The sequence below is a fragment of the Aquarana catesbeiana genome, linkage group LG09, assembly GCF_042186555.1.
Source record: "Aquarana catesbeiana isolate 2022-GZ linkage group LG09, ASM4218655v1, whole genome shotgun sequence".
NCBI lineage: Eukaryota > Metazoa > Chordata > Amphibia > Anura > Ranidae > Aquarana > Aquarana catesbeiana.
The window spans coordinates 287,873,652-287,899,828 of record NC_133332.1 but is presented as its reverse complement, the minus strand read 5'-3'; the positions used below and the strand labels follow the sequence as shown (position 1 = coordinate 287,899,828).

Sequence of the window (26,177 nt, the reverse complement as noted above, 5' to 3'; positions counted from 1 at the left end):
TTTTTTATTTTTCCATGCCTGAGATTTACATAGTCCTGACAGACAGAACAGCCAGCCTAAGAACCTATCACTCTCTACTGCAGTTAGGAAATACAGCTAGAATTCCAACCTCCCGGCAGCCTTTGACTGGTCAATGAAAGAGCATAAACAGACTTGTGAGGTCATTTATCTGCTCTCTTCTCCTTTCAGAATGTTCCTTGTCAGCAGATGTGAATTATCTGTTTAATGATTTGTAGGTCGGTCCTTCCATACCTGAGAGTTACACAGTCTTGACTAGAGATGGGCTCTGGTGTATTCGAAATCCCACATGCCTGATCCCACCAGGAAGCCGACACTGCACACAGCTAATCACAGGCAGTGAGACATTTCCTGGTTCACAGCTACACAGATTGGGAAATGTCTCACTGCCTGTGATTAGCAACGTGCAGTGTCGGCTTCCTGGCGGGATCAGGCCATGGGATTTTGAACACGCCTGAGCCCATCTCTAGCCTCGACAGACAGAACAGCTAGCCTGAGAACCTGTCTTCCACTACTGCAGTTAAAAAATACAGCTAGTTCTCCACCTTGTACACAGCCTATAAACAATGAAGGGGATGAAGGGGCAGAAACAGAATTATGAGGTCATCTATCTGCTCTCTCCAGCATGGTCTGTGTAAGCAGATGTGAATGCATTATAGCTAAATGGTTCAAATAGCCCTCCCTTTCCCAGTCTCAGCATTTTTTTTCTTTTTAATACATACCACATTAATTGGTGTATTTTTTTATTACTATTTACTTTGGCTAAAAAATACAAAACAGTTAAAAAACAGTTACTAAAATGTATAGTTTTTCAAAAGTACCCATGAAGCCTTCTGTATCTTCATAGAAATGTTAGGCATTTGAAAACATGTTATACAATATCTCACAAAAGTGAGTACACCCCTCACATTTTTATAAAAATTTTATTATATCTTTTCATATGACAACACTGAAGAAATGAAAAAAAGAATTGTTGCTCTACATAAAGATGGCCTAGGCTATAAGAAGATTGCCAAATATTTACAAAAATGTGAGGGGTGTACTTACTTTTGTGAGATACTGTACCTGTTAATAACGCAAACTAAAGCTGCAGAAAAATATTTGATATCAATCATATGTGCATTATTTGATAGGAGAAAAAAAAAGAGAACACAGCAAAATTCACAAAGGAGTTAAAAAAATGAAACGGGGGGGAAAAAGCATACCGATTTCCAGCAAACACTTTTCTCATGCAGCATCATTAGTGTAAAAGTTAAAAGCACAAACAAAGCAGTGGGAGAACCATCCACTGTTTTCTATGTCTCCCACAGAGCAGCTTCCTTAGTAACTTAATTATAAAATGTGATGAGGCATGAGCTTGCATAGGACTGAGCGCAGTGCGGACTCTCTCACTGGAGGATAAGGATCTACAGGCTCAAGGAATCCTGCAGTGTATGTTTGACTTGCGTGTCTTTTCTCTGTTGTGTTGATTCTTCTCTACACAGCAATTAGACTCATTAAAAGCATACACAATTAAAAGCGTCTCTATTCCAATCACTGCACAATGTTTCTATATTAACCACTATATTAAGCCACCCCCCATCAAATCATTCCCTGCATCTATTACCTTTTATACCACCACCCCTCCCTTTAGAATGTAAGCTCTACGAGCAGGGCCCTCCTGTCCCTTCTGTATTGTGCTGTACTGTAATTATGCTGTCCCCCCTCTACATTGAAAAGTGCTGCGTAAACTGTTGGCGCTATATAAATCGTGTATATTATAATAATAATAATATTAAGTCCAAATACATCTGCTGTGGGGGCATTTAGTACAAGTCCATGAATACTTCTTTGTCTATTTTTTTAAAAAACAGTTTTGAAAACAAAATTACTAATAATAGGCATACGCTCAATATTGTTCACCCCGTGTCTTCACGTGTTTACAAAAGATAAAAAAAAGCAAAAAGCTATAGCCTCTAAGATTTTGTAATGTGACTTCCAGGAAACATTTATATAAAATCACATCTGTTTGTTGTTAAAGAACCTTTTAATTTACCAATGCACCCCTGAAACAACTGTAGGAATAGGAGCTGGAAACATGATTGTCTCTGAAAATGTACACCTCAAATTGAAGAGTCAGCATTTAGCAGTTTTAGAATGCAAGGGCTGGGGTCAAAATCCACAAGGATTCCTGATGTTACTAACATTCTTACTGGGATGGAAAGTTTGACTAAATGAAGTTGTATCATGTTTTATTTTGGAACTCCATTTATGCAATGTGCTATTTATTTACAGCCATGGCCAAAAATATTGGCACCCCTGCATTTCTGTCAGGTAATGCACCACTTCGCCCAGGAAATTGTTGCATTTATATATGTTTAGCCATTGTCAAGTTTATTTCTTTTTTGTATTGGTATGACACAAAAAAAGTGGAGTAACAAAAAGTTAAATTTGAAACATTGTGCCACCTTTACTAGAAAGTTCCATCACTTGCTTCAACCCCATATTAGTTGGATAGAGAGTGAGGAAAATCTCTGCAGACAGCAATGAAAACAAGATATAGGTTCTGACCTGGAGCTGAGCACTTTAACCCCTTTCCTGCTCAGGCGCACCTTCCTTTTAAGTTGTTTGTTATGTATGGCACATGGGCATTAAAGTGGTTCTAAACATCAGACATGAATAATGAACAAAGCATATCCCTCTATAGTGTGTACTTGACTCAATTAAGGGAGGGGGTGGGTTGTCCCTTCCCTCCGGTTAGCTCTCCGACAGCTCATACACGCTTCAAAAATTCTGCACTTTGAATGGATTTAGAGAAAAGAAGACTGCAGATAAACAGGTACAAATTATGTAGGAGGATTTGTTTCAGCTATATGCATGACCTGAGCCCAGTCAGTTCATGGGGTATATGGAAGAGTTTACAACCACTTTAAAGTCAAACCTTTTTGCCGCTGCACATTTAAGTTTTGCTCGCAGCAAAAGGTTAAAGCCCAACTCCATTTAAATGTAGTTAAAAATCCTCTCCCCCCCCCCACTTCTTTCAAAGCAAACTACAGCAGTACTTACACTCTTCACAGTGCACTTTATGACCTTATATGGTTCCAAACACTACTTCACTTCCAGGCTGAATGATGCTCAGGGCCCTGGGAGCATGTCATCAAGCTGTTCGGAGCTCACAAGAAAATGATGCAAAAATGTTCTTTCACGTCACTAAATGGTGCCATTTCCTGCATCTTTAAGGATGACTTACTCCCCCATAAACAGCTTCAAAAAAGTTATTATAAGTAAAACAAAATATTTTAAAAAATAATTGAATTTGGACTTTAAAGGGTAAGATCACCTTTACAGAAAATCTGTAAGGGGAACTTACACTGGACCTCCCTCCCCCTCCCTACGGTCCCACGATCACCTGCTGTGGCACAACGGGACGACGCTTCATCGGTCAGGGGATTTGAAATCCCACAGGCTCACCTAAACGTAGCTCGTAAAGGTACCTATAGCAGGTATTCTAATTGGTCAGTGCCGACCAATTGGGGTCTGCCTAGTCCGTCCAGTCAGCGGACAGAAAGCCACAGGGGTTTCAAGTCCCTGGAGCGGTAAAGCGGTGACCCGATGTGTCACAGCGGGTGATCTCGGGACTCCAGGTCAGCGGGACCGGGGAGATGGGGAGGGGGTCCAGTGTAAGTTCACCTTACAGATTTTCTGTAAAGGTGAACTTACACTTTAAAGAGCAATGTTAATAGAAAAAATGATTAAAAAAAACACCTTGACAAAGTTACTTTACAAAAGCCGGCTACATTAACACACTTGAGGAAACTGGTTCCCTTTTGTCAGTCATTTAGTGATCTGGGAACTTTATTTTGCTACTTGTTTGTAATGCAGGAGAGTTATTCCCCAACATATCCATTGCTGGTTCGCTCACATAAATAAAGCCTGATGTAAAAAGGTGTCAGTTATACAAAGTATTGGGAACTTGGAATGTTTAAGCGCCCATTCACACCATCAGTACTCTGCACCCCAACGAACCTTCTCAGTACACTGCAATGCACAAACCTGTGTTGCACTGTGCAAAATGTTGTATTCACAGTTTTTGGTGCATTGGTCAGTCCATTCAAATGAATGAGCTATCCTAATGCAACAAACACTAACGCGCAAACCGATGTGCATATGTTTAACCCACTACAGTGGACTGAGCTGGAGTTAATGGGCCCTTAGGGATCACACTTTTCAAAGGAGCCACTGTGGCTTCTCTTGTATTTGCAAATATATGCAATGAAAACTTTGGTTTATTACTTGAATGTAGAAACAATCTCATTAAGATTTCTTGTCCCAACTATGTTGTAGTACAGTGGTCTACAAACTGCAGCCCTTTGCTTGCCTTAATCTGGTCTTTGAGGGACCATGCCATCCACTGACACCAATGATGGGGCATCATTCCTCCCACACACACCAACAAAGGGGCTCCATTCCTTCCATGGATACCAATGATGGGGCACCATTTCTCCCACGGACACGAATGGGTCACCGTTCTCATCTTGAATACCAACAATGGGGTACCATTCCTCCCACTGATACCAATAGGACAGTATTCCTTCCACCAAAATCACAGTTTACTCTTAATGATACCAGGGCATTTTCTCAACCCACTGGCAGCAGTTTTCCCCTAGTAAAGCCTCAAGTACAGCAAACTGGTCCTTTGTTCATAAAGTTTGGCGACCCCTGTTGTAGTGCAAAAGACCAGGTATTTTCGGTACTTCCAAAAAAAAGTAGTAAAACAGAGGGTAATGTGCATGTATTGCAGAGATGTATTGAATGTGTTTTTTTCTTGTTTGATTTGCTCAGACGTACCGTATATACTCAAGTATAAGTCGAGATTTTCAGCCTTTTTTTTAGGCTGAAAGTGCCCCCCTCGACTTATACTCGAGTCACCACCATCTGCCTACATGATAAGCGTGTGATGCAGGCAGACGGTGGCCAGCGTGTGATAATACAGTTTGGAGGCTATTCCAGCTTTCAAAAGCCGCACCTCCTCCTCGTCTGTGATAGGTTGAACACTCCATTTCCCAGCAGTCAGTGTACAGCCTATCACCGACATTCTCTCATCCTGGTCCGTGGTATGAGAATGACAGAATGTCTGTGATAGGCTGACCGCTGACTGTTCTGCCTATCACAGACGAGGAGGAGGCGCGGATTTTGAACAGTGGAATGGCCGCCGGCTGGTATTATCACACGCTGATCGGAGGATGGAGATCGCCACACGGAGGTTGCACAGGACACAGGTAGGCTGCACAGGACACATGCACATGTACAGAACACAGGGACACAGGACACATGTACAGGACACGGGGACACAGGACACATGCACATGTACAGGACACAGGACACAGGGAGGCATGCAGCTGCAGATGGGCATTGTTGACCCTCTTTTTCCACTTACAGTAGCTGCTGCATTTCTCACCCTCGTCTTATACTCGGGTCAATAAGTTTTTCCCAGTTTTTTGTGGTAAATTAGGGGCCTCGACTTATACTTGAATATATACGGTACTTTGAAAACACGACAACCTAACCCAATTGCAATTTAAATAGGGAAAATAACATTGAGTGAGACAATAAGACCTACCAGCAGTAATCCAGCAGATGCGGAGGAAGAACTGGGATGTAAACATGTTGCCAGTACATAGGGAACAACATTGAAGAAGATCCATGGATGCAGGCAGTCAACTACAAGATTGAAAAGATTTTAAAATGAAAACCCATAAAATGAAAACCAGCAAATAAAGTAATATACTTAAAAAGCAAGATACTCCAAATAAAAGAGGTGCTGAAAACATTTATTATAAGGATTTTTATCAAACACATTTGAATGTGAGATCATTTGGTTTGTATACCAGTACCTGACACACAGAACATTTTGTATTTACTACCATAATGTGTGTTAAAGGCTAAGTTCACCTTTCTTTTTTCCCCCTAAAATCCAGCTCCCCTATGTACAAATATACCATTAATGTACCTTGGTTGCAGAGAAATAAAAGCTTTATTTGATTTTGAGAACAAGGCTTTACTTTAGCCCTTGCTGTATTACATAGAAAGCTTTATCACATCATGACATTAGATGTAGGACAGAGAAACCAGAAAGACACAGGAAGGAGTTTACCAGCTGACCTCATTAGCACACCTTCACCCATTAACTATGTTTGCACAGCATCGCTCCACACATGGTTTCCTCAGCGTCTCTCCAGAGAAGTTCAGGCCCTCATGCTAAACTCTTTGGGGCCACATGCAGCCCACGGAACACCCCTGGATGTAGTGCAAGAGCTTGCCTGATTGGATACAGAGTGATTGGATAGATGGTGTATCCTCCTATTATATTGTTTTGGTAAATGACATGGTTGTGCTTTCACTGTCATTAATTGTTAACGAACAATAAACATAGAAGCAAACACACATATTGCCACATGACGGGTGAAAAAACGCAGCAGTAAAAAACATGCAACTCACACAACGCCAAAATGTCCCATTAGTTACTTTGTCAGGTGTAGCACAGCCCATTAACATTAACAGCTGCTCTTTGTGTGCCACTGGAAAACAAGCCCAAAAAAATGCTCTCCCACTACTTTGTGTATGAATGGGGCCTGAAAGTGAAATTGGTGCAGTTACATAAAAGCAATGAGGCTCCATTCACATCTGTGTGTTTCCAAATGCATGGCAAACCACACAGAAAATGCGTGCTTTGCCATGCATTTCAGAAACGGGCTGCAAATGTGCATCGTGTTTGTATAGTCATTACGTGGTAAAAGCAACCCAAGTGTGACAAACGCACCAAAAACTGTGGTAACACTATGCTCCGCTCCAAAAAAAGTTCTGGAGTTTCTCTGGGCGATTGTCTCGTTTCTCGTGGGGCAGCCCATTCAAGTGAATGGGCTGCCCTATGCGTGACAAGTGAAAACCCTTCAAAGCACCCAAAACAAACGCATGCGGAAATTTGAGTTTTCACTACGTGGAGATGCGAACGAGGCCTGATTAAATGAGTGTCCCCCTCCACTCCCTCCTATGTACTTGTATAAAGACGGCCATACAATATGCAATCTGATTGTACAATCTATGTACAATTTCCTTCAGATTTACCAGAATTAAGGAATAGGAGGACCCACCTGAACAATCCAATTTGTATCAAATCAGACAGGGCCTTGTACTACATTAGCTGAAGGGAGATCTAAAGGGGATTGTACAATCAGATTATATAGGAAGTGGGTGGAAGATAGTATTGCAATGAGGGAGATGTGGTCCAGAGTGGTGAACACACACTATCTTCTGTGATCCAACAAGGAAGTGAAGGCTTCTGGGAGATGACTTACAAGAAGTGAAAGCTGAGAGACGATCTACAGGAACTGGTGGAATCTAAAAATAATTTTAAAAATTTAGATAAACGAACAGGATTTTAAACCTCCTGTGGATAAAGTAAGTCAAAGAAAAGCACATTGGGATGGTTGGGTCAAAAATGACACTGGAAAACACTTCAATTTATTATGAAAAGTTCAATTCTTCCTGAAAAGGTGAACTTATCCATTAAACACACACAACTTTTTTAATAGAATAAACACAGTGTTTTTTATTTTTCTGGATTGTTCAGGTTCACTTCTGGCACAGCAAGTAAGACATGAAACCCCTGCATATCAGGCACAGCCACACCATTCAAATAAGAGGTTTGTACTTATTGTACAATATTTTTCAAGTCCATTGAGGGACACTGAAATGTAGTTTTTCTTACTGTACATATGTAGCCATGGCTGTTAACCCTTAAAACGGCACAGCAGAGCATCACTATTCTGGCTACAGCTCATTGCTCCCTCCATTCTGGAGATTAAAAGTGCTGGGGATGAGAGCCAAAGGAGGATGCTTACTGGCTGCAGCCTCAGGCTGGGACTGGAGCTTGCCTCTAGCAACAGAAAAGTAGACTCTGCGGCTGTGGCATCCGGGATTTAGCTCTGCCAATCAAGCTTGAAAGGGGGACAGGAAGCCAGGAGCCTGAGAAACAGAGGGAGCTGGAGTCATAAGGATAGTCATAAGGAGCACAGGGAGGTGGACTGTCAGAGGGGAACCTGGCACCCCACTCACATTTAAAAGTGCTCCAATGCTGGCAGGCTGTAGTTAAACCTGCCCAGTGGCTCTCCTTCTCCTCACACAGAGGGCAGTGTGAGAGGAAGGGAAGATCAATCTGCACCAGTCTGTGAGTTTTCTGAGATTTTACAGTAAAACACAACACTTCAGCCATTTACAAATGACGTGATAGCTAGTTCACACCAATGTAACTGTCACACACCCGTGCAACCATCCCCTGTGATCTTGCTAGCTACATCTGTCCCAGTGTCACCAGTGGATCCAACATCTGTCCCAGTGTTACCAGTGGATCCAACATCTGTCCCAGTGTCACCAGTGGATCCATCAATATCTGTCCCAGTGTCACCAGTGAACCCATCAGTACCAGTAGCAGTGTCACTATCACACAGTAGAATGTCACCAGTGCAGCTATCAACATCTGTCCCAGTGTCACCAGTGCAACAATCAACATCTGTACCAGTGTGTCATGAGAACAAGACTACTTCACCACCATTACAGATTACAGTGTCATCAGTGCAGTCATCAACATCTGTGCCAGTGTTACCAGTGTAGCTATCAACATTTGTCTGTACCAGTGTCACCATCACAACAGTATCTGGCAACCATCATACCAGTATAGTGTCAACAGAGCCAGCATAACCTAAACATCATGGAAAAAAAATATATACACAAGTGTGGAGGCTCTCGCTTTAAGATTCAGATTCTGAATATGGCCGTAGAGAAATTCCCCATTCACCATATGCCACTGTATTCTTCCATGATGACGAGGTCATGCTAGGGAACAATTATGTAATTTATACACTTCAATGGCATTTTCCTGTGTAATCCCTGAAATCATCCTGCAAACAACAAATTTTATAAATGTAGTCCACTTATCAGTTATGTTTTCACAAAAATTTTCTCAGATTTATACTCCTGTCAAACATATTTGTATTGATGATTTCTTCATCTAGTTTACTGGCAGACTGGGCACCAAACAGTATATCCCAATTAATGGTTTCAGGAATCGGACTAAGTTATACAAACTTGTGAGAGAGGCCACAGAGGCCATAGGGTACACAGGGTAGGACTTCTGGATTTATGAAAAGAAAAACAGTCACCTGGGGCCTATTCTTTGTTTTAGATATATCTTATAAAGTGACAGCTTTGTGTAAAAAATATACATTTCCGTTTTCTTTCCACATTATCCAAAAACTTGTGGCAGAAAAATGACATTTTCAAAAGACTTATTATGCCTCTTAGAAAATATGTTGGGGTGTTTGCTTTTCAAAATGTGGTAATTTTATGGGTGTTTCCACTATACTGGTGCTCCAGGGTCTCCAAAAATGTTATAGCTAGTCAGGAAATTGGATGTGTAGTTTATGCCCCTAGAATGCCTAAAGGTACTCCTTTGATATTAGGCCCCTCTACATGGCTAGGTTGTGGTAAAAGGCTCATACATGTGGAATTACATAGTTACATAGTTAGTAAGGTTGAATAAAGACACCAGTCCATCCAGTTCAACCTGAGTGAGCGTTGATGTGTGGCCACAACTGTCCCCATCCCTGTACATTGTGTCTCACCAAGATGCTCCTCAATTATATATTATTTAAGGTACCCATATAGCGCCACCAATTTACGCAGCACTCCACACATACATTGCACACTCACATCGGTCCCTACCCTCAAGGAGCCCACAATACTAGGGCCAATTTTGGACAGAAGCCAATTAACCTACCAGCATGTCTTTGTAGTGTGGGAGGAAACCGGAGTACCTGGAGGAAACCCATGCAGGCACAGGGAGAACATGCAAACCCCAGGCAGGTGGTTGGGATTCGAACAAGCGACCCTTTTTACTGCTAGGCGAGAGTGCTACCCACTACACCACTGTGCCCCCCAATTGCCATACTTGGGAGGAGCATCAGAACAACTGCAAGTAGACTTATGCTGTATATGAGAAAACACCTTGTCAAATTGACAAATGTGAAAAAAAAATTTACTTTCATCATTTTCCAAAAAAAGTGGAAAAAAATTACAACTTCCGAAAAATCACAATCACCATTACCTAATACCCTGGCCTGTTTTTTTTTTTTTTTTTTTCAAAAAGGGTTATTTGTACGGTCTTATTTTAAGGCCCCGAGAAATGAGATAGGCAGTCAGTACCTCAGAATTGATTGTTTTTTAAATATATATATATAACATAGTTTGTAGACGCTATAACATTCATTCTAACTAAATAATACACACAGATTTTTTTTTTTCACTAAAGAAATGTAGCAGAATACATTTGGCCTGAATGTACGAAGAAAGAGTATTTATTTGCAAAGTTTTAGCACAGAAACTAAGAAAAACATTTTTTTTTTTTTTTAATATTCTGTCTTTTTTTTCCCCTTAATATTACCAAAAAATAAAAAAAATTCTGTGGTAAGTAAATACCAACAAGTGTTGCATGACATTAAGCTGTCATATGTCCTGACAGTTTAAAAATGACATGACAAGTCTATTTCTTGTTTTGGAATCATTCAAATCGGTGCAACTCCGACTTGCACTGAGAGTGAAAATTTGCTTTAAAGAAAGATTTTATGGTAAGTACAAAAATCATATTTTCTTAATAGTCCATTAGGGGACATAGGAGTGCAGAAAATATTAGACATATGAGATGCCCAAAAGCAATTCAATTGAGGGATGGGCAATAGCCACTGAGTAGAGGTGGAAATCTTACTATGATGTGAAGTCACCAGGGGCGGGCTCTCTGGGTGACGACATTGGATGGCCACACCCAATGGCTATATAAGAGGTGCTGGACAGCGGGGAACATCACAACAAAGGAAGACAGCTTCAGGACAAGACTGGCTTTTTTTTTTGTTTAGTGGGTAATGGGCAACGATGCAGAAGGCAGTGGTGGAGAGGAAGAAGGCACGGCGGCAGCGAGGAAGAAAACAGCTCAGCGGGAGAAAACAGCACAAGAAGAAGAAAATGTCTGCAGGAGAAGATGGCACCAGGAGACACGGTGGCTGGAGAAGACGGCTCGAGGCTATTTTTTTTTAATAAAGGACTTGTCAAAAACCGGCTCTTGTATTTTGTTAACATTTCACAGTTTTTTTGGTGCGATGTACCCGATACCTATTCACATAGGGGAAGCGGGATTTGAGGGCCCCCTTGTTCTAGATTCCGATGAACCCCCTGCCCACAGACCCCAACAACCAAAAGCCAGGGTTGTCAGGAAGAGGGCCTTGTCCTCGTCAACATGGGGGCAAGGTGCTTTGGGGTTGGGGGCGCATAGCCCCCGTCCCACCATGTTGGGGGCATGCGGCCTGGTAAAGTATATTGCTTTAATGTTTGCAAAAGCAATGCTTGAAGTGTTAAAGTATTCTCTGTCCATTGATCCAATGGAAATTAGTTTTTTTTTTCCTGCCTCTAAACGTTGATCTCAAAATATGCCTGTAAATGTCCTAATGTGCATGGCCACATAGGATAACATTGAGTTGCTTCTACAAGCAGAACACAAAACTCCTGTAGAAGCAACATTTTTTTTATGCCAGTGTGCATGGAGCCTAAGACTTTTACGTGTTGTAAATTTTCTATGATTTTACATTTAATTTTAGTGCTCGTTCACAATTTGGATTCCAGTGACATCACTATTAAATAGGATGTATATCTTGTCTGGTTTCCTTGTATATGTGTTAAGTCAGTGAGATGACAAATTAAGCAAACAGTTTATGTGTGTGTGTTTACCCATTCACAATAGAATAAGCTGCATCTGTGTAGGCTTGGGAGGCTTCCAGTTACAAGGTCTTGCCTTCTGCTGAGCACAGTTTGAGATAAAATAATGCAGCTTGTTCTCTGTGATGAAACACGAAGAGTCTGGTGCACATCCTCCATCACTGGCAGACCACCAGCATCTCACATGCACTTATGCATCTTTAGCACAACAGGAGAAAAATGCTGCTGCTCTTTCTAACCGGACACTAATTTGTACTTCCTATACGTCATTAAAGAAAAAAAAAAAAAAAAGCAGGTGTATTAACATGTTTGTATTTGATTAGACATAGATGCTAAGTATGTTTAATGTCACAGACTCATATAAAAAGCTTTAAATGTGCCATTTATAAAAATATACTGAAATTACAAAAAGGAAATTTAAAGTGCACGTTAACCCAAGAACAAAAATGTAATATAATGTAACTTACTTTCCTTGCTATACCAAATAATATTAGCTCTGAAAACGTGTGCCACATCCTTTATTCCATATGACAATTTGGTTTTACAAAGATGGTAATATGACTTTTGAGGCACTACAAACAGATTTATTTATTTATTTTTAATAATTGTACGATCTTTATTTATACGAAACCCCAAAATAAAAAACATATAAAAATTATAAATGCACTATTTTATGCGTTCTGATCCCATACAACACACTCTATGCCCTGCTAGGAGTATATTTAAACTCCTATATAGGAAGTGACCCTACAGTGTATGTAAAAAGTCTACACACCCCTGTTAAAATGTGATGTTTCTGTGATGTAAAAAAAAAAAAAAAAAAAAAAAAGACAATGATGAATTATTTCAGATCTTTTTCTACCTTTAATGTGACCTATAAACTGTACAACTGTCAGATTGCGAGGGCATCTCCTGTGTGCAGCCCTCTTCAGATCACCCCACAGATTTTTTCAGATTCAGGTCTGGGCTCTGGCCATTCCTTTGTTGATTTGGATGTATGCTTTGGGCTGCTGTCATGCTGAAAGATAAAGTTCCTCTTCATGTTCAGCTTTCTAGCAGAAGCCTGAAGGTTTTGTGCCAATATTGATTGACTGGTATTTGGAACTGTTCATAATTCCCTCTACCTTGACTAAGGCCCCTGTTCCAGCTGAAGAAAAACAGCCCCAAAGCATGATGCTGACACCACCATGCTTCACAGTGGGTATGGTGTTCTTTTGGTGATGTGCATTGTTGTTTTTGCGCCAAACATATCTTTTAGAATTATGACCAAAAAGTTCAACCTTGGTTTCATCAGACCATAACACATTTTCCCACATGGTTTTGGGAGACTTCAGATGTGTTTTTGCAAAATGCATTCGGGCTTGGAGGTTTTTGTTCATAGCAAAAGGCTTCCGTCTGGCCACTCCACCTCATAGCCCAGACATATGAAGAATATGGGATATATATATATATATATAATTATTAATTTTTTTAGCAGAGACCCTAGAGAATAACACGGAGATCATTGCAATACTTTATGTCACACCGTATTTGTGCAGTGGTCTTACAAACACAATTTTTTTTTGGAAAAAATACACTTTTTTCAATTAAAAAATAAGAAAACAGTAAAGTAACCCAACTTTTTTGTATAATGTGAAAGATGATGTTATGCCGAGTAAATTGATTCCCAACATGCCATGCTTTCATATGCGTTCTCTTCTGCGTGCGAGCTCAGAGGGACAGGACGCTTTAATTTTTTTTTTCTTATTTTATTTTTATATTTTTACACTGTCCTTGTAATAGAAATAAGCAGGACAAGGCCTCGTTAATGTGAGATCTGAGGTCAAAAAGACCTCAGATCTCGCATTTACACTTAGAAGCAAAAAGAAAAAAAAACAGTAATTTTACTTTTATACAAAAAAAAAAAAGAAAAATGGGCCCTTTAAGGCCGGAGGGCGGAAGTGACATTTGACGTTGCTCCAGTCCTCCAAAGGCATAGAGTCGAGTGGATGCCATCTTGCCCTCACACGACTTCCTGCCCATCTGTCCAGCACACTGGATTGTTTCCGCAGCTACTGACGGCTCCGGTAAGAAGGGAAAACAACCGGGAAGCGGCGGGATGGGCACCTGTGTTAAATATACTGGGTTATGGCAGCTCTCTGCTGCCATAACCCCGGTATGTAACATCAAAGTAGCAACATATATACACGGTGGGCGGTCCCCGTAAGTGGTCAAAGAAATGGGCCTTTCGTTAATTTTATTGATATATGCTGTTTTTGCCCATACCAGGCTCACTTCACTAAAGAATATCTCATGAGAAAATTGGATGATGTGACACATTATTTCCAATTATCTCATTAATAGCTGAAAATGTAAATTCACTATAACCTCATGAGTTATTTACCTCACAAACAAAAATCACTTGGTAAATACCTTATAAAACAGTGTTAAAGTCACTTCACTAAAGGAAAGAGATCAATAAATGCATTTGGTAAATAAATGGTGGTAAATAAGTGGTCCAGGCATGATGTATTGAAGCAATGTAAAAAATAATATAATCTTATTTTCCCCCTTTTTGAACTCATAATGGGTAAGAGAGAGGGTGCTTTTAACTGTACACTATTGCTTGAGGTATAAAGATAAAAAATAAAAATAAAAAATGCCCACCCCACGAGAAGACTGTATAGCACCATATAGTGTATAACAGCAAGATACACTGAGTTCTCTTCTGATGCGGGTGTCATGGTATGTTGAGTGGGCCTGAAGCTTAAAGAAGAGATGCAAGTCCCATTAAATAGGCCCATTGCTAACTTAGGATTCATTCACACCTGAGAATGCACCCTGCCTGCGATTAGATGTGAGAATCCCCACAGGAATTCCCATGATTAGCCGCAGGAAACAGCCCCATTGAAAGCAAAGGGAGGCTGCTGGCTCTTGCACCTAACTGCAACCAATCGCATGTAATCACTCATGCAATGACCACATGCGAGTGATCGGCCCTGGATGCAGACTGCCTGTGTCAATCTCTCACATGTGATCACTGCTTGAGAGATTACATGCTAGTGGGCACGATTAGCAACCTCCCAGCGCAGTTAATGTATTTTCTTCCAATTAAAGAATCTCCTGCATAGAGCATATCAGTTTGTAGTAAGTACCAAAGCCATATGTCAGCCACTTCTACTCCTCCAGTGGCACAATTATATATATATATATATATATATATATATATATATATATATATATATATATATATATATATATATATATCTCTATCTTCGACCTCAACACCCACTTCTGACAGGAAAAAAGTATATCTTGCATCTAACACACTACTGTATATAGTGTTATACAATCTACCAATTGCATCTTGACCTATATATCTCAAGCAACTGGCAATTGGTGTACATTTAGAAGCACCTTCCCTTTTCAGAACTAAAAGAAACACAAGGCAGTGTTTGGAAGTGCTGCTCCACTATCTGGAGTTTAGATATAACACTATCAGAACTTCTCCTGGACACAAGTAGATTTATCTCTATATGTGAGGTATTGTTTCTGTTTGTTTTTTTTTTTTTATTTCCAGCTGGTGATCATGGCAGTCACACGCTTAGCATGCTAGGGTGATCATCCTGGGCCTGAAAATTTGTTAGGACTTCAGAATACAGAACTCTTCCCACTCTTTTAATTTCTATAGCATGAGCATAAGTGTCCAGTAGTCCACAGAAAGTGCTGGAAACAATGTAACTGACAACAGTGGAGCAGTAAGCACAGACAGTTATCAGTTCAATGGACTTCTGTCATGATCAACAGGTATTCTGTGGTTTTATCAATATAACAAAACACATATATTTAACAGACCAAAAGAGAAGTTTATTGTTAAGGATTACATAGTGTGTACATGTGTGTATGGAGGGCATAGAATAATTATGATATAATATACTAATTACGTATATACTGACCATTCAGTAAGTAATTGTAGAAACCCATTTGAGATGTGTTGACTATAGTATATTGCCACACAAGCAACAGACTCTGTTATGGAAGCTTTCCACTGCTATGCTATGTGTAGTTGAGACATAAATGTGTTATTTAAATCAGCCCCACACTTTAATGGAGATAGCTTAATCAAGGAGTTTAGGAATAGGTAATTTCATCCATTTATTTTCATGAAGACAAAATAAACATTTCAATAAATGTTACAGAATTTAGTAGAGCCAAACAAAAAAAAATCAGTCACTACACCTTATGAAGAAGCTTGGTTTATCTCCAAAAGATAATGCCATGTCTTAGTCCCTCAGTAATGTATTTAATGTCTCCCTACTGTCCATTACACTACACAGTTGTGTAGGAAGTTACCAAGATAAATAACCACTTAACCCACATAATACCTAGTATGCACAACTTCACACTGTACTTAACTTCTGACCCCTTTTTATCGAGAGGACACATGAACAGCCCTAAATTCCTTTACAAAATGTACTAGAAAGCTGTCCAATGCATTTAAAGAACAACTGTGATAATGTACCTGCCTAACTTTTCTCTAGTTTAAATGCCTCTTTCATCGTTCCACTCTATAAATGCTAAGAGGAAACCAATCCACAAAATTATGGTTTCTTAATAATCAGTCATTTGTAAACTTCAAACCCTACAATACCATTATTTGCATTCAGCCAGATGACATAATGTTTGGCATTTAAAGCACAACATTCAAAACATTATGAAAGGATTCTGCCAAACGTCTGTGTGAGACAACTCTGAATGCATTAATTACCTTGTTGAATGGAGGTTAGACTTCTCCATTATAGCAAGAGCAATAAAAGACCAAGTTGTTATATGAGGCTAAAACACTGCATGGAACTCTATCAGCACTATCAAAATTAACTACAACACTATGAGAGAGGCCAGTGCTTCTGATACCAGTGTAATTGAAACTATTAGGATATTACTTCAAAACATATGTAGTGATAAGAGAAATATAGCACTATGCTTAAAAAAAATCTACCAACCTCGTAAAAACAAATCACTCAATATTATTAATGCTATTAGTTATTAAAATTATTTGTAAATTGTTTTGGCACCTTTCTTGGGGATGTGTGAGATCATTGTGTGCCCTAAACTGAATTTATGGGTAAAATCGATAAAATCCATTGATCACTTACCATACCTATAAGTATTTATTGTCTACTGACCATCCTGCCTTTGTGATGTATTGCCTGCTCGGGTCTTGCTGCGCATTCGGGTGACCGTATGAACGCCCAGGGTGTCCGTAGTTTTTAATGGACACCCGCTTTGCTACACTCCATATGCGTGTGTCTCCGCTAGCTTGGATTTTTTCCCCATGTCTTTCTGGAGAAAGTCCTCCCCCATTTTCACCACCAGAGGAAGAGCTACTTCCATCTGTCTATCCGGACATTGGGACCCGGTGGACAGTGGTTGAATGTGCCCTAGCGGCGTGATCTGCGCATGTGTGACGCAGCCTTTACGTCTGCATCCGGTGTTTTACACCGGATGGATGATATATATAGCCGCCGTCAGCAGCATGCAGACACTGCGGGAACCAGGGGACATTTGGATATCCACTCCGTTAATCCAGGTAACTATAGATACTTGCTAATCGGCGGTCCTCTATCTCCTTACTAGTGATTACATTTCTTTGTTCATTGAAGATATTTTCTCTTTCTGCTGATAGTTCACAGCAGTCCATTCAAACTAGTTTATTATGTTTTAGATGTACTTTTCTGACGATGTGAAGCTAAATGGCCCTTGACATTAGTCAGCTACTGACACTACTGCTGTAAGTGAATGTTTAATCAAACTTTCTGCCCTTTTCTCTCTGTAGGGATTTCCATCCTTTCCTTGATATATTGGTCATTTTTGTTTTGTTGTTGTTTTTTTTAGCTGGTCTTTATCTACCATCTATGGCCACTTTAGCGCATAGTTGTCTGTAGTGGTCAGTCATCCCGGCAGTTACTGGTCTCTCCTTTGTTGCTTAGGAGATATATGCAAGCAGTGATATTCTGACATGAAAGATGCAGCTGCATATAAATGATAAATTATCACTCTTGGTTTATGGTGTTGCTTTTTTGCTTGTCATTGCTGTTATCTCAATAATAATTTTTATAATACATTTAAATTATCTGTTTTCTGTTAGAAGGCTTTGTACACTGCATACGACCAACATACCCTGAGGAAGCCCGCTTTATGGGCGAAACATGTTGGGAATCCATCATTGCTGTATTGTTGCATACATATGAATGTACTAGGCAATATTGTATCTCCACTTTTCTTGTGCTTTGTTTTTAAAATACATAAATTCTTATTGTGTTCATCAAAATAAAATAATTTTTTATACTATATTTGATATTGTGCTCCAATTACTTGCACCGTTAAAGTCCCATTTCCCTATTGTTGTTTTGTTTATTTTCGGGATGTGGTGCCATTACAATATTTAGGGTGTTCATGCTCATAAAAAACCTGAATTTATGGGTAGTTAGTACATTTGTATTGACAACTTGGCGCATTTTCACTACGCATAATTTTTTTTTTTCCTTTTACATGCACAGGAAGTGTATGGTTTTCCTGTATGATCATTATTTTGTCAAACATCATTAAGGCCCCTTTCACACGAGGCGGACTCCGTTTCTACGGATCCCGCCTCGGTCCGCCGGCTCAGCGGGAGATCTGTCCGTTGATCTCCGCTGACCCGGCGGATGACAGGTCCCTCTCTGCTCACTGAGCGAGGAGGGGCTTGTCAGGCGCCGCTGCCGCCTATGGAGGGATCGGATGAAAACGGACAGCATGTCCGTTTTCATCAGATCTCACCTGATCCGATCCGCCAGTGACGGACCTGGACGTAGGGCCATCCGTCTGCTTTTAGCGGATCGGACGGGGTCGGATGTCAGCGGACATGTCTCCGCTGACATCCGACGCTCCATAGACTAACATGGAGCGCCCGTTCAGGTCCACCGTCAAAACTGACAGGCGGACCTGAATGGTCCGATCATGTGAAAGGGGCCTTAGTCAAGACAGAAATGTACATGTATACTGACCCAATGAACACATGTACACAGTCAGGGTATTGCAGGGATTGAGAATGTTCATGTTTTATTGTGATCAAACATTGAATCACAGTGGATGTATTTGCTCCTATTTGATCTCTTTTTAACATTAATCACCCACATATAATTTTTTTATCTTAAAGTTAAACAAGATCTCTATAAAGGGATTCAAATTGATTACAATGAAACCACTCAAAACTCCTGACAAAAAAACAAACAAGCAGAAGGCACAACAATCTAAGTATAGTGGTTTATTAAAAACTTGAATTAACATTTATGCACTCACATTTAAAGCGGTTGTATACCCTTTTTTTTTTTTTTACCTACAGGAAAGCCTATAAGGCTTACCCGTAGGTAAAATTAATATCTCCTAAACCTGTATGGAGATATTCACTTTGCATGCAGCCACTAACGTCAGCGGTGCATGCGCTGTGAAGGTCTGGTAGACGCTGCCTGGACCTTGTCAGGAAGAAGACTCCCACACACATGCGCGGGAGTGACGTAATCGCAGCTCTGGCCACTAACAGAGCTGGAGACGCGAACCTGGAAGAAACACAGAGGGGAAAATGTCAGCTCCCTCGGCGTGGACCGGGATCAGATGCCGGCGCTTTGTTCTAAGGTATTTCATAATGAGCTAGTATGCGCTTCATACTAGCTCATTATGCCTTTGCCTTACAGGTTTTTTTGTGTTTTGTTTTATAAAAAAATAAAAAATTATGTGCGAGTATACAACCGCTTTAAATGAAAATGACAGCCATAGCATTCCCACAAGGAGACTATGCTGGACAGACTCAGGATGGATGGCCGCATGCAGAGTTTGGCAGGGAGAAGGGCAGGCACTGCAGAGCTACGCAGGAAGCAGCTGATAGAACCAGCATGGAATGGACAGGGGAATTGTAGAAGAAGTGGCAGTTCCGGGATGGGTGGATAATGTGGGGCGTCAAAGTGGGTCCCTACGTACACACCCCTTTTTCAAGCCTTATACCAGAAGAATAGTGGCAGACCGTTAATTGAATATTGTTATACAGGGGGGAAAGTAATTATTTGATTCCCTGCAGATTTTGTAAGTTTGCCCACTTACAAAGAAATGAAAGGTCTATAATTTTTATCATAGGTGTATTTTAAATGATAGAGACGGAATGTCAACCAAAAATCCAGAAAAAACACGTGGTACAAATGTTTTAAATTGAGTTGTTCAGTGAGTAAAATCAGTATTTGATCCCTACAACCAACAATAATTCTGGCTCCCACAGGCTGGCTACAGTCTGTGCTCATGTGGTACACAGATTAGTCCTGTTAATTTAAGAAGGTGCTCCGAACGACAACTCGTTATGTGTATAAATGACACCTTTCCACAGAATCTTTCTTCCATTCAAACCCACCATCATGAGCAAGACCAAAGAGCTGTCAAAGGATGTCAGGGAAAAGATTATAGACCTGCACAAGGCTGGAATGGGCTACAAGACCATCAGCAATAAGCTTGGTGAGACAGGGACAACTGTTGGAATGATTATTCGCAAATGGAAGAAATACAAAATAACCATCAACCACCCTCGGTCTGGGGCTCCATGCAAGATTTTGCAACATGGGGTAAGAATGATCATGAGAAAAATGAGGGATCAGCTCAGAATTACAGCAGGGGAGCTTGTGAATGATCTTAAGGCAGTTGGGAGCACAGTTACCAAACAAACCATTGGTAACACAATACGCTGCCATGGGTTGAAATCCTGCAGCGCCCACAAGGACCCCCTCCTCAAGAAGGCACAAGTACAGGCCCGTCTGAAGCTTGCCAATGAACATCTAAATGACTCAGAGAAGGATTGGGAGAAAGTGCTGTGGTAGATGAGACCAAAATTTAGCGCTTTGGTATTAACTCGACTTGCTGTGTTTGGAGGAAGGAAAATGCTGACTATGACCCTAAGAGCACCATCCCTACAGTCAAGCACAGAGGTGGAAACATTATGCTTTGGGACTGTTCCTCTGCTAAAGGTACAGGCCTACTTTGCTGCATTGAGGGCCAATGGATGGGGCCATGTATTGTAAAATCTTGGGTGAGAACCTTCTTCTCTCAGCCAGTACACTAAAGATAGGTTGTTGATGGCCCAAAACATACAGCCAAGGCTACAAAGGAGTGGCTTAAGAAGAAGCACAGGTTATGGAGTGGCCTAGCCAGTCTCCAGACCTTAATCCTATAAAGAATTTGTGGAGGGAGAAACCTTAAGAGTTTATAAAATATCTGTAAGGAAGAGTGGACCAAAATCCCTCCTGAGGTGTGTGCAAACCTGGTAACCAACTACAAGAAACAACTTAGCTCTGTGCTTGCCAACAAGGGTTTCTCCACCAAGTACTAAGTCATGTTTTGCTTGGGAATCAAATACTTATTTTACTCACAGAACTGCAACTTAATTTATAACATTTGTATCATGTGGGGGTTTTTTGGCTGATATTCTGTCTCTATCATTTAAAATACAGCTATGACAACAATTCTAGACCATTCATTTCTTTGCAAGTGGGCAGACTTACAAAACCTGCAGGGGATCAAATAATTATTGTCCCCACTGTATACAGCCCCAAGGATCAAATGGGCAATAGACAGGATGAACTGAAATCCAAATTTAAGAAAGATAATGATAGTAATACACACAGAAAAACAAAAAAATATGATGATTTTGAAACATTTAACCCATTGGAAGACAAAGTATTTAACCAAAATATCCCAAACATTTTTTTGTTCACAGAGCCTTTTGAAGCAGCTTTAGAATAACTGTTGGAATTGTGGGTTTGATGAGTCTTTTCCATGCCATTGCGCCTTTTTGAATTGTATGCATTTATGATCACAGAGGAGATATTTTACTTGATGCAATACATCTTGGAATCTATGTAAAGCCTTTGTGTTCCAAATAAACCCATAGCCATATGGTTTTTCACTATGTGGATGCTTCTGTTGTTTTTTCTGGATGCTATTAACCATAAACCTACCAAACGGTTCTGTGGTGGAAGGAGGTTTTTTACCATCTGGTACATTGCCATCCTGATCCATATTCTCACATGCCGGGTTGAGGTTGCGTGAGGTGGCTCAGCTGAGGAGGAATTGCACCACTCCCTATCCAGAGCTTTAATATCACATGCCTGATTGATGCTACTTTCTGGTAAGCATATTTAATCTTCTCCCCTGGGTGGTGGATGCACACACGGTGGTGACTCCTTGAGTCCTACACTCCTGGATTCCTTCCCATCAATATAGACTAATAGATTAATGTTTTAACCACTTAAGGACCAGCCTCGTTTTGGATTTTAGGTGTTTACATGTTTAAATCAGGTTTTTCTGCTAGAAAATTACTTAGAACCCCCAAACATTATATATGGTTTTTCTTCTAACACCCTAGAGAATACAATGGCGGTCATTGCAATACTTTTTTTTGCACCGTATTTGCGCAGCGGTCTTATAAGCGCACTTTTTTTGGAAAAAATTCACTTTTTTGAATAAAAAAAATAAAACAACAGTAAAGTTATCCCAATTTTTTTTTATATTGTGAAATATAATGTTACGCCAAGTAAATTGATACCCAACATGTCATGCTTGAAAATTGCGCCCGCTCGTGGAATGGCGTCAAACTTTTACCCTCAAAAATCTCCATAGGCGACGTTTAAAAAATTCTACAGGTTGCATATTTTGCGCTACAGAGGAGGTCTAGGGCTAGAATTATTGCTCTCGCTCTACCGGTCGCTGTGATACCTCACATGTGTGGTTTGACCACCGTTTTCATATGCGGGCGCTACTCGCGTATGCGTTCGCTTCTGCGCGCGAGCTCATCAGGACAGGGGGGTTTTAAAATTTTTTTTTTTTATTATTTATTTTACAATATTTTATTTATTTTTACACTGTTTAAAAAAAAAAAAAATTGTGTCACTTTTATTCCTATTACAAGGAATGTAAACATCCCTTGTAATAGAAAAAAGCATGGCAGGACCTCTTAAATATGAGATCTGGGGTCAAAAAGACCTCAGATCTCATATTTACACTAAAATGCAATAAAAAAAAAAAAAAAAAAAGTAATTTAGAAAAATGACATTTGAAAAAATATGCCTTTAAGAGGCGTGGACGTAAGTGACGTTTTGGCCCAGCAGTGTCATGGAGACGAGTGAGCGCCATCTTGGCCTCACTCGTCTCCAGACACACCAGAGAGCAGGGCGCGATCGCCTCCGCCGCTACCGACGGCTCCAGGAAGCGGCGGAGGGCACCGGATTGCGGCGGGAGGGGGGGCCCCTCTCCCGCCACCGATAAAAGTGATCTCGCGGCGAATCCGCCGCAGGGACCACTTTTATCTGAAAGCCGGCCGCCGCACGAAAACGGGGATACCGGGGTTATGGCAGCTAGCTGCTGCCATAACAACGATATCCCCGTTCAAACTTAGGACGTACATCGTCGTGCGGCGGTCGGGAAGTGGTTAATCACTAATGGGACTATACTACCAATGTTGATTTACAATTGGCACAGTGCACTTTAGAAACCCTATCAATCACATGATGGTGTTAGAGTTTTTTGTATATGTTAATCACAATTTATTTTGTATATCACAGTATGTGGATATGTCAATACTTAACATTTGATTCTTAGCGTTGCACTGTTTTCACTTTAATAACTGTTGGAAGTCTGTTCAATTACCCAGACACGTAACCCTTTAATGTGCTGCTCATGTGCCTTCTTTGAAGGGTTTTGGCACACTAATTTGTGCTTCCCTGCTCAATGTCCCACCAATGTTCCCCAAACCTCGGCTTTAATGTTCTAATGGTCCTAGCAACGTAAAGCAGGCCACAAGGACAGGTTAGGGTATAGGGCAATTAAAAACGTAGAGGTGAGAAGAGTTATTATATTGGCATGGAAGGGTTTTTTACCATGTGAAACAAGTTGCCATGTAAGACGGGTTATCTTCACTGAAAGATCCCTATTAAATTCACAAAGAGGGCCAGGGTGGATTTTATCGTTTTTTTTTTTTAAGCTGACTAGGGGCAATCTAAATTTTTATATTCCAAGCTCAACGATATGCCAAAAGAAGTTAGAAGGGATGTGTTAATCCTAGTACTGGGTCTTGTAGTAAGATTCCCCAAAGTTTAGAGGTGATCTTTTTGTATTTATTATGAAATTAAGTGATAAATCTGGTTGGGGCTAGGTCTGAATATCTTGTTGGATTTTTTTGTTAGATTTAGGTCTGATAGGAGGATCTAAAAAGGTAAAAAAAGCTCCCTCAATGATGTCAGATGAATTTTTTTTTTTTTTAATGTGTGTCCTTCATCTGCGTAATCGATACCTAGGGTGCAATTTCTCCGGTTCCGATGGAATTGGCTCTTGGGAATATTGGTTTTCCAGCTTGGATGGTGGCAGCTACTGGAATGGATGTAGGAATATGTGTTGGATGTAGAAAGCTGTATCTTTGAAATGTTTTTTAGAGATAATTTTAGATAAGAAAAAACTCTACTACAGGTCCAAAAAGACTAGTGAGTGAAAGATATTTTGTTGGACAAAACCGGAAATAGCGGAGGATGGATCATCAGAAATTATATCATCATCAATATATCTCCCAAAGAACACCAGATGTGAAACAAAAGGATTATGGCCCATAGTTAGATTTGCATATCTGGAGGAAAAAAATTGCCCCCATAGCTGTGTATGTGGTCTGAAAGTCAAAATCACCATCAGAAACAAAATAATTGTGTTCCAGTGAGAAACGTGTACCCTTCAAAATGAATCAAGCCTGCTTATAATTCAAAATATAAAAGTCCAAAATGCAGCGCTTAAAATCACATAAAAGTTCTTTCATTAGATAGGAAGAAAATACGAAGGGCCCTTCACCAGCTTCTGTGTGTATGGAAAAGCACACCACACCCAAGTGAATCCAATCTGCTTACTTAGAAGGAAATGATATAAAGGCACAAAATCATGGTGTCACTCTCCAGAAAATACAAGTAAAGCGGCAAAGAAGGGTCTGATGTCAGATACCAAATGGCTACCAAGTTGTCGAATTCACAAGCCAGAATGGATGTGATAAACGTTCACCAATATAGCATATAACCAAATGGAAACAAGAGGAAGCAATAGTGAAGCCCGTAAGGTAAAAAAGCAATAATTTATTGTAGTTCACTCACAGGTATTAATAGAATCATTCCTCATGATGTGAAATAAAATCTGCGGCAAACAGCGTGCTTGCATCGGCCAGCCTGACATGATTCATTTCGAAAGGATATCATCAGAGGCGCGGCCTAACGACGCAAGCACGCCCATTTATATACTAACCCCAGTGCCAATTAATATAAGATGTTATAACAATCAAATATCATCATTAGCTGAAGGTGTCATCAATGTATGTGAGGAAACAATAGCCGTGCTTGCGCACAGCGATCGTGTCTCCAAACCAGAGATAAACTAACAGTGACGATTTACGGGGGGCGGATCAAATCAAAGTTGCCGCCAGCCGGAAGTGATGTCAGGGGGGAACATAGCAAAAATGTCCACACACCGAGATCCCACATGGGATACAGGGAGTAGGGCGAACACAATGTTGAGCCAGTTATGATCAATGAATAAGTGAAAACTACGGCCGTGCGTGCACACAGCGGCCGTGTAATGAAGACTGGAAGTAAACAGCTGTGACAATTTCTGGAAGGCGGATCCCATCACAATCTTCATCAGTCGGAAGTGATGTCACTAGAGCACAATGCTACAGCACTTGCGCTCCAGGAGCCACACAAAACACAGGAAGTGGAGCAGACCAAGTGTGGAATTAAAATACAACAGCTAAATCGCTGTCAAACCACAAAAAGTCAATCAACCTCCTGTGCAATGGTGGTGAATAACAGAAACAATTAGCTACACAATTAAGGTGATAAAATAAAGACATCATGTATATAAATGAGAGGGAAAGTAAGGTGAGAAAATGGAGGCTCTCCCCATTCAATAACACATGATGAATGTAAGAACAAATAAACACCAATATCGATGTTCCAAAACTGCAAAATATAAAAATAAAACAGACTTAAACATAAATAAAATAAAAGCGTTCATATGAAATATATCTGTAGACATAAACCAGTTGTTGATAAAAGATTATCTAAATTGTCCAAAGTTGTAAACACTGCCATCTAGTGTTGGACACAGATACTACATAAAAGCTGGCTGAATAATGAGAATTATCAATTATTAATAAAACAATTCACGTCCCAATCAACGGTCATTCCGAAAGGAGTGTAACATTTGAGGCCATAAATCCAGCAAAATTTCCCTCTTAGTCACACTATCTCGTCAATTAGGTTTAAATCTTTCTATGGCAA

At 40.3% G+C, this 26,177-nt stretch overlaps 1 protein-coding gene across 7 annotated transcripts in view; it reads right to left on the bottom strand.

The window, feature by feature from the left end:
- The window catches only part of DENND1A (DENN domain containing 1A), a 1,561,519-nt gene that overhangs the window by 862,512 nt on the left and 672,830 nt on the right, over positions 1–26,177 (bottom strand). For all 7 annotated transcript variants that reach the window (XM_073600378.1, XM_073600371.1, XM_073600373.1 and 4 more), the window contains one exon: positions 5,618–5,718. In XM_073600378.1, the coding sequence (XP_073456479.1) occupies positions 5,618–5,718 (101 nt within the window). The remainder of the gene's footprint in view (positions 1–5,617; positions 5,719–26,177) is intronic.